At 39.8% G+C, this 10344-nt stretch overlaps 1 protein-coding gene across 1 annotated transcript; it reads right to left on the bottom strand.

Annotated features, from left to right (window-relative positions):
* Window positions 1–142: 142 nt before the first annotated feature.
* pls1 (plastin 1 (I isoform)) lies at window positions 143–6928 on the bottom strand. Its single transcript, XM_086161164.1, has 15 exons — window positions 6856–6928; window positions 5473–5633; window positions 5273–5402; window positions 4820–4952; window positions 4499–4580; window positions 3883–4048; window positions 2897–3039; window positions 2721–2816; window positions 2395–2596; window positions 2202–2280; window positions 1954–2068; window positions 1728–1861; window positions 1441–1564; window positions 779–912; window positions 143–691 (listed from the first exon to the last, which is right to left on the bottom strand). Exons 1-15 carry the CDS (start codon window positions 6923–6925, stop codon window positions 553–555), a joined length of 1908 nt encoding a protein of 635 aa, XP_086017290.1. The 5' UTR covers window positions 6926–6928; the 3' UTR covers window positions 143–552.
* Between the last annotated feature and the right edge of the window lie 3416 nt (window positions 6929–10344).

The following is a 10344-nucleotide window of genomic DNA, read 5'->3' as shown; positions in this document are numbered from 1 at the left end:
AGCTCAGACTTGTTAAGACATCAGTAAAATCAAAGCAAATATCTCTTTACTTGAGAGGAAACATCCTCTTTATTCATATACAATTGTAGTTTAGCTACTATCACCGACAGACAAGATTCATGTAAGCAGTTTTTGAGTAACTTTAATCAGATTTTTTTATAATCAATTTGCGATAGTCAACATTCACAACATTTACAGAGGTAAAGTTCTCCAATGGCAGAGGCAAGTGCAATACTTCATTTCTCTTTTCTATCAAATATAATACAGCAATACAAGAGCAAAAACAATGAAACAAAATAAAATTATGAACTCAATTTTTGTTGTATAAGAGCACAGAAAACAAACTATTGTTTTGGTTTTTACTGAATACATACTATTTCTTGTACCAAAAGGCCCATTGGTTTCATGGATTAAATGACAGATTTCCTTTTAATGGATGCCTCAAGCAAGATTGCAGGTAAAAGAAAAATAATGAAATGAAATGGATGCAATGCAAGTTAAAAAAGACGTGTCTTGTGCTGTAGTTCCTGGGTGATTTGAGCATGTCTCTGTTCAGCGGTTGGCCTTTTTAAGTCCATGGCCCATGAGGCTGGCAAATATCGTGAGCACCATCTTTGGCTTCACCTCCACCAAGTCATCAGGCAGAGCGTAAACTCGTGCTCCGATCTTGCGGGCCAATGAGATTGCATACCTGGAAGAGGGAGAGGGGTATGACCGAGCAAACTTTTAAAGAATCAACCGAAATTGCAGGAAAATCAATGTGAGCTGTGACATTTACTTGGCATTGTTAAGTCTGTCGTCCCTCTTCAGCTCTCCTCCCTCCATTTTCTTCACCATGTCCCACTTGACGTTTCCGGGTGCGATGACATCAATCAGGTCAATCACTGGCAGACTGGTGCTGATGATCTTGTCCTACACAGATATAGTCAGCTTTAAAATATGGCTAGTTATCAAATAAAAAGGGTAAAAAGTGAACAGAAAAACAGCATCAATTTCCCCACAAAATCAGAAAAACATGCCATTACCAAAAAAAAAAAAAGAAGCCAAGTAGTGAATTAATGCTTTTTTTCATATTCTTGAGAATGATTGCCATGTTTTCTCATAAGTCAGCAAGTCACTTGAAAGGGCAGAACCCTTTCGCTCGCTATTGAGGAAATAAGTGAATTGCTAAATGAATGGTAGAAATAATTATACCTATAAAGAATATTGTATAATGTGTATCTTGTCATGAGCTTTTGTAAGGATGTTTGTGACTCAGTCAAGGAACTTGTTCTAATAAATGTTCAAAAAAAAAAAAAGGGCAGAACCGAACTAAGCGTCACCATGCTGTTTGACATGCTATTTCTCCACAGTGAATCAGATTTAGTAACATATTGATGTTTTTATTTTCACCCTGCCGTACCTCAACAATATGATTATTCGTCACTTATATACACACACCTTGAAGCTGCTGATCTGTGTGTCCTTGTGTTTCTGGCTCAGTGTGGAGTTTACCCAGTTGAGGATGATCTGATCTCCGACTTTGTCTCCATCACCAAGATCTGATAAAACCAGCACTGTATACCTAAGGGCAGGAAAAGTTGACTTATATACTGCAATCCAATGCATACCCACTACTTTATTGCATGCTTTGTTAGTCCAACTTTTTTTTAGATTTGCTATTACCAGGTTCTCCACAAAGTATTAATTCAAAGACTCAAACACAGAAAACGGTCAAAAGCATGTACCTTCTCATGAGCTGCCACACCAATGCCAAGGTGTGCATGGGACTCCCGTCGTTCAAGTTATCCCCGCCGATTCCGACTAGCGAGAAGTTAGCCACATCCCTTCCGAGGTCGACCGCATAGTTACAATTCTCCAGCTACCAGATGAGGAAATATAAACTGCGATGTCAAGGGATTTTGTGCCATTTTACATTATTTTTTTTTCTTTCTATGTGGTTGGATGTGGTACCCTCTTCATATTGGAGCCCAGGGCAGGATAAGGTGGCATGTTGACTTTCTTCCAATTCACCGGCACATTGACCTTCTCATAAAGCTGCAAAATCACCAAGCCGTCACAGAGGTCGCTGCATAAGCCAAGCACAAGAAGACACTACTCTGAACCTTATCCAGTTGGGTCTTCAGTCAAATCATCAGCTGTTGACTTTCTGTGATATTGTTTTCCTCAGGATAGAAATAGGGATATATAGGCTAACTTACTAGAACAGGTTGTAGACAAATGGAGAGACGCCCAGAGAGTTGATCCAGTTACGAAATGTCTTCTCCTCTCTGGATTCGGCTGTGAAAATATGAAGAAGTGATGAAGTCAGTTAAGTTCTCGCCGCGATCGGTGATGTACCTCGGCATCCATCGAACGGATTCGTTTTCGCGCTAATCAACATGAAGGTCTCACCCTCAAGTTCGGCGTCTTCGATGGTCTTCCCATTTACATGAGCCCCATGCAGAGCCGGGTACATGTTATACAGGTTTGCAACAAAGGCCAAGTTGAGTTTGCTGTTTCCAGATGTGACGTCATGAGGAGAAACAAACTGCCTGCAGTCCAGAAGTGCCGCCTGTTGCAGCATCAGCTCAGCCCTTTTATCCCAGTCAGGCTCCTTTGAAATTCGCATAGACGGAGTAAGAAAACGTATACGGAAGATGAATGTGAGTGAATGTGAGTTGAAGATACATCAGTTGCTTCCATAAATGTGCAACCTTTAGCAAAACAAACAGACTCACATTTAGGCCTCTCATATCAATCTTGATGCTCTTCTTGGAGTCAATCTCGTCTTGGGGAGCGATCTGCTGCAGGAGGTAAAAGTAGGCGTGCGAATCCTGCAGACGTACAGTACAAGAATACAGGGATTAGCATCAAATAGTCACGACCGTGCTGGTTTCCATATTCTTAATAGGACCTTGATGTCTTCACTGAAGTTATTGATCCGTTGAGCCCCAGCGTTCCGCAGATGATAGTTGACCCAACGGAGAAGAGACCCCTCAGGGGTGTGAGACATGTGATTGTCCTGACTTTCCCCTTCCGTCAGCAGGGAAATCATTCCTGCGTGAGGACAGTTATTTGTGATTTTCAACTTGGACTTAAATATGGCCAAGATTAAAAAAAAACAACAAATAAATAAATGAAACCGGTATATTTTTTTCTTAAAATAGAAACGCAATGTGATTAATATACTCAGAAAATATTCCTTTCATGCTTTAATTTCATCATTCTCATTTTTCTTTCAATCACACTGATTGAATCAATATTACCCAAATGTAACAAGGAAATTAGAAATACAAATACAAATACAAATGTGCTAATTTTACATTTATTTTTTTCCAAAATAACAGATTTGACTATTTCTTGATATGTGACTTGCTAAAAGAGGGTGCCATTTTTGGGATATATCCCACTTTACCTGCCTCTAAACCTTAGACTGGACCATCTGAGTCAGATGCGGGAATGACAATTTCAACGGAAATGGTACGACGCTGAGGGTATGCTGCTATATAGCTAAATCACGCAGTAGTGCAACTGAGACGTCATTGTTCCCAACCACAGTCCAGATTTGCGAGATGTTATTTTTATAAGGGCTATCGTTGAACACATAATGAAATGGTTGATTGAGTCCAAAAATGAAACAGAGTATTAATTTGGCCAGTTCACCTTGGAAACCTGTCATCTCAGCTGAGAGTTAGTGATTCAAAGCAGCCCACTTCTGTTAGTGGCCCACTCATTTCCTTCATTCTTCCTGCAAAGCTCCTTCTTTACACGCCACCTAACTTGTGCTGCATTTTTGTCAACACTATTCACCACTCTTTGGGTTGAGGCGCCGGGAACATTTAGAAGCATTCAATGAGCTCAAATACAGACACACAGATGCGAACGTGGGTGCGTTCTGACCTTCGTTCTTGGTCTTCTCTATATCAGCAAAAAGGCCGACTTTAATGACCTGCCACAAAAGTCCCAGGACCAAATGGGGTTTCCCTGCCATCAAATCATGGGCATCAATGCTCACCACCGTACAGCCAATCGCTGACGCCGAATTCAGGGCGAGGACAAGATTCTCCTAAAGATACAAAGAACAATTGTTCAACCCTTTTCATTCTTTCAAAACGCAATTTTCTTTCTTGGTTTTCCCACAAACACCAAGTAATTTAATCTAATCCAGGTCATTCTTGGTAGATTCCATATTTTTCCACAGAGGAAGCTACTGCAGAGTTATGAGGGATATAAACCAGACGCAATAAAAGCATGTAATAAAGATTCATGTCATAGGCTATTGCACCACCACTTTGATTGTCTGAAGCCGCACTTCTGCCTTTTTAATTCAAATACATTTAGATAAAACATTTGGTATTAATTTCTTCTCAGCTGGTTGCTCAAAGCAACTTTGTGAAGACTGGAAAAGTATTTAAATTTCCATAAACTGCGTTTAATGAAATGCACAGTTGATCCTTTTGATTAACTATTATCCTTCGGCTAATTATGTATGAGGATTTGGGACAAAAAGACTCACTGTCATTTTAAAATGGGTAAGTTTCTTTGTGTTGATGACTCTTTCGTCAATCGTGTCGGGTTGAGACAGGTTGATCATTTTGCTGAAAGAGGACAAAAAATGTTAAGCATGGTAAAAAAGGGAAACAATGAACCAGTAAAAGTGGCTCCCATTAGTCCTTGTCATTTCAAAACAAAAATGATTTTGTTTTATTCACAAGACTTATAATCAGTGAAATGAGGACGCTTGTGTTTCTCACTGAACCTGTTTATCAGCAGCTACGAAGCTGATGATAAACGAGGCGAGGGACGGTTGTCTTAACGCTTGTCACGTTTGCCTCACCATAGCACGATGCCGTCGCGGACCGAATTGAAGACGCTCTCGTCGTCAGGGTTCATGGGCAGCACATGTTGGCAGTCTGGATCTTTGGCCAAAGCTTTGTTGATCCAGTTGACAAACGCCACCTTTTCTTCATCTGAACAAACACACACAGCGGTGAATTAAAGCCTGCCCGATGTTACATGTCTTTCTATGACATCACTAATCGCTGTCTTCAGCACAATAATATACAGTGGCACAAGATGATTCAAAATATTAGATATTGTCTAATATTGTTTCATGCAAATGTATATGTAAGTATTTGGGAATATGAGGCGTAAAGAAAACGGGCTAGTCCAACACAGTGAATATTTCTCCATGAATCTGCTTTGTGGGCTTAAAAATAATCCCCAGCACTTGTAATCATGTTTGAACGATTAAAGTTACACCTGCGGTGATTATGAAACTGTCTCCCACCAGAATAGGAATGCTGTGTTCCCTCGCAGGAGTTTCCTGAAGTTCCTCCGAAGGAACGGATTCCGTCTTTCCTCGTGATGCTTTTCCTGAAAGTCTCGCTCAGCTTTTTACTCTTCAGCTCCTGGTAGATCTAAACAAGGAACGCAATCCGTTAGTTAAACGCGAGGGCAGATATTATGTCGGAGGTCATTGTTTCTTACAGAGACGAATTCGTCGAAGGTGATCTTCTCATCCTTATTGGTGTCTCCTGTGACAAAGGTTTTAATGATCTCTCGCACCTTGTATCCTGGTAAGGAGAAACTGGCTTCCCTGAACAGCTCGTGGAGTTCAAAGTCACTCACATAACCGCTGTTATCAATATCTGTCCACAAACAGACACAGAGAAATGCACACATAGATGCAGCGGGTCAATCTGTTCCACAAATATAGTTATTTGGTCAATATAATCCACAAATGATAAGTTTTGGTGATGCTTGATGGAGATGTTTGCCGTTGATCTTGTTTCCGAATAGCGCAAACAGATATTTGTTGGTTCTGATTGATAACATTATTTGTTGTTCCTATTATAACATTGATTTTTTGGGAGGAATTTTCCTTTTGTTGCATTTCTGTATATGACCATATCTACTTTTGTGGATAGTTAGCCATCAAAATATGTGAATCAATGTGAATCACGACATTGCCTTGTGGCGGTCACGAGTTTCAGTTTCATATTATGGGCTTTAAAATAAATGAATGATCTATTTATACACATGTCAGCTATTTTCTTTCTCATTTGCTAAGAAATGTACGGAGCATCGGATTCATATTCAGATGTTTTGCATGGTAGGTGAAGATATTGATATTTGGATGCTCGCGGGCTGCAATGTCTATGTCCGGATATTAAAACACAGGTGTTTGCATTTTGTCACAAGCCTTGTGATGTCGATATTTTTTTGGTTTTTAAGTTCAGCAGTGGATTTTATATCAACCCAATGTTCATTTTCATGTCAAATGTGAAATCTTTTCCTTCTATCTTGACACTGTGGCCAATGCACTGATAACAAAACTCCAGTTCCAAAACATCGGTGTTGGCTTAAAAAGTTCAGCTGGGCGATAATATATTTTGTTTAAGTTGAATTTTTACTGGCAATAAGATGATTCTGATTCTCTTATCCTATCTTAATATGATTCATCTCTGCATGATGGGCAAATGTAATCTGACTACACCTATGCTTAACTTTGCAGTGCGTAACAACCGACAGCAACCCAACTTTATTGAGATGCACACACTCCTTTTGCAGGATGTGTGTTTCCCTTATTACTAATGGCATAATGTAGTTGTCAATTTGTTGATCAAGCGATAGAGTGTGACATCTTGTTGCCCTACATTCAGAGGTAACACTTGTTGTACGTGAACTTCACAACCACAGCAATAAAAAATTCTTACGTAAAAGTCATATTTCATGGCTGACTGTAAAACTCAGATTAGGCCATCAATACGAAAGGCTTATTGTGCTGGATGGAAGTCCAGCTTCGCTGTCACTTATGGAACCATAGATTCATTATGTATCACCTTTACATTAACCACTAGCTACACTCACCAACTTTGTTAAAAGCCTCTCGGAGCTCTTCTAGATCCTCTCTGGAAATTTGTGTGACACGATTCTCCATGGTAGCTTCTGCCTGCAGCACCTGAAACACACCGCAGCTCTGATTCACACTCAAAACAGCTTTCTGTCCAATAAAAGCACCCTGAATGAATTAAATTTTAAAAAAGTATTGATTTCACTGTTTCAAATAGATGCACATATTGTAAATATGGAGATTTTCAAAATTTTTTACGAAGGAGCTTGTGAAAGAGGAGATCCAACTTTATTTACTGGAATATTTCTAAATCGACCAATCGCTTTCTCATCAGCAGCAACGACAAAGAACACTTACACTGTTCAGTTGTGCAAAAATAATCAATACACACACACACCCTAGTTTCCACACCCTTCAGCCTCAGTTACTCCGCGTCTTGTCCTTTTGGTTTAGGTGAGAGCTTAATAAATGAACGATACCTTCATAGGAGCCAGTGCGACTCTGTCCAAAGTTGTAATCCTCTCCGAGCGGATCCCTCTTCCTTCGATTCGGCTGCTCGGCCTCTCAGAGCTGCGCCGGGCGTCACACCAGTGCACGAAAGAGGCTGGAGCCGAGGTAGGCTGAGAATTGGTTATCTCTCCTGGGAGACGTCACTCGGGAGAGTCAGAGATTGGATCTTTGACCTGCCTGGACCCTTGGACAGGCGTAGTCTGACAGTTAACATATAACACTTTTTCAATGTGATCATTTTGTTTTCTGTCACAAAATTTGTCATCTTTTTATCCCACACAGGATGTCGACTCTCTGTCAAGGCCAAATAGGTGTCTTGTGTTGCACCAAAGAAATACATAAACACAACATAGTGTAAGACATTCATCACCCATGGAAGGATTTTTTTTTTCAGGGAATGCCTATAAAAGATTTTCAAACAATAAAATGGAGCCATTCATGGGTATTTCCAAAAATACATATCTTGACATGGGAAAACAACTGTTTTAAACGCGACATTTTGTTTACCTTATAAGCAGGAACTTCCATTGACATAGGCTCTTCTATACCCTATAAGACATAGTCCTATATTTGGGGGCAGTGATTCGCTCTGCATATGTATGTGATACAAAGTAAAACTGATTTTTGAGCTTACATATGAAGTACATTGGTAAAAGGAAACAAAAGTATATCAGTAAAATTAACTATGTATTAGTACATTTCCATTAGAACAATAGATGTTTGTCTTGGGACCTGGCCTAAGTACTGTTCTGACTCCATTTATATTTGAGCAGCATTTCGATAAAGCTCTTTCAAAAACACAATAGCGATGAGTAATAGTTTGTATCAACAAACTGCACCAGATTTCAAACGGTAGATTCCGTGTCAGATGTTGAGCACAAGATGAAAATTCAAGTTCAGTTTACCTTTCAAAAACATTAAACCGGTAATAAACGAATACTGATGTCCAAAGACGGATTAAAATGTCATTTTGTGGCTATGTAAATACGCAATTTATCCTTTTCCACCTGCTGCTGTACAAATGTGAGTCATACAATTGATTCATGTTGTCATCTGTCACTGGTTCTTCTGTGGTCAAATTTTGCATTGTGGTCAAACATGTTTAAAACATGAGCTGTCCGTTTGCCTGCACAACCTGTCTTTTTGTCACACAAAGCCCTGTAACCCGAGGCACAGGGCAAAATGCATCACTCAGATGAAACCGCTCTACTGCAGTGCTCAGCCTCTATCCCAACACTCAGGAATGCACTACCACACAGAACGTGCTCTTGTTTTCTCCACCCTTTTCCGATTACAGTTAAACACCCAGGTGGCAATTCCCTGATGCTTCTCTTTAAATTTGCATCATTAGACTTATCCGTTTAGGTCCTGAATCTTCCCTACAGCATCCTTGTGCTGGTATATAGGTTTGGCAAGTAATTGTTTAGCAGCAATAATAAGTCGCCTTTAAGAAACTGTAAAGAAAGAAGGAAAAATGATGGAATTAAGGGCTTACGTTCAGTCTCAGTTAGGTTGAGGGATTTGCAGTCCCGAGCAAAGCTGAGGCTTCCAAACGAGGAAAAGCAATTTGCTGAGAACTAGTTTGGGGTTAATTTCCCTCTAATTTGCCTTTCTTTTACAATTCACTCCTTGTTTACCATCCCCTTTTCTCTCCCTTTCAACCTATTTTCACCCCTGGCACCCTTAAAGACAGCAAATAACCACCTCGAATCAAGAAACACCTGAATCACACACACAGTACAGACATTTCCATACCTGTCCATTATAATGCCATTACTGAAATTATCTTCTGAATAGACCATGTAAAACGCTTCCATTTTTCTACGTCCCATTCAGGTCTCTCAGACACTTGATCTGACCAGTTTTCACTCTGTGCCTCCGAGGTCCTCTCCGGTTACAGTCTCTGGACTCAGACAAGCGTTCCACCTCCTGATGATGCTTCACCACCTGTAGTTTTGGATGTCGACCCTGAGCCTAGATCGGCTGTCGGTTTCGGCGTATAACAGTCAGCTAAAGACTTTCTCAAAAAGCCTCCTGCATTATTCACTGACTTGCTCCTTAGAGCACATGCGCAGCAGGGAGACTACAGAGAAAACCACACACACAGGAACACACATAACACTAGTTGGCACACAACTCAACCATATGAATTGCACATTTATGGAAGTCTAACATATCGCTTACAGATCACAGTGACGTCTGTGCAAAAAAAAAACCAAAACAACAAAAACTAACAGTGATTGCATATAACTCTGTTATTAGTTCTACTTAATTCCTCTTCCCTCAGCCGCAGGGAATCTTCAGTCTTTGTAGTTACAGTTAACAGTTAAGACAATTCATATTTCATTGTATTTCTTATTCTTCCTCCTTTCTACTATTATCTATTACTGTTATGTTTTTTACTTGAAACTCTGGCACAACAATTTCCTTCGGGATAAATAAGGTTGTTCTCATCTCATCTCATCTCAAGGTGTTTGAATTAAAGGGCAGCTTGCTCATAATAATACAGATGTGTATATACTCCCATTTTCTGTTTTATTATATATACATCTAGATGTTTTTGTTGAGCGCTAATGAGTTGAGTGATGGGTTTAGAATTTCTTGTGTTTGGCATGATTGTGTTTTTTTTTGTTTTTTTCAAAAATATTACGTTGTTGTAACGTATGTCAGTCCCATTTTCCTTGAGGTGTCTGTGGCTGGAATCATTTTCATCCGGCAACTCCTGTCAACATGATCCAGATAATTAAAAACTACCACAGACAAGGGAAAATATGTAGTCTTTGCATTGGACCTGTCAATGAGTTAGGAAATATATGACCTGCCTGTCCCGTAACTGTTTACCCTCTTCTATTTTAATTGCTATGAAAGTCATGACCACTAGATGTAAGTGTTGTGCAAGGATCTCGTGGTTTCTATCTATCGCTTCAGTCAGCTCTGTTTTTCTCACAATTTAACCTGTGTACTGCAATGAAACACTCATACATTTACAACATATT

The sequence above is a fragment of the Fistularia commersonii genome, chromosome 1 (genome assembly GCF_037954325.1).
Source record: "Fistularia commersonii isolate RoL2024-O1a breed Wild chromosome 1, RoL_Fcom_v1.0, whole genome shotgun sequence".
NCBI classification, from domain to species: domain Eukaryota; kingdom Metazoa; phylum Chordata; class Actinopteri; order Syngnathiformes; family Fistulariidae; genus Fistularia; species Fistularia commersonii.
Note: the sequence above shows the minus strand (reverse complement) of the source record. Positions and strands in the feature narration are given on the sequence as shown.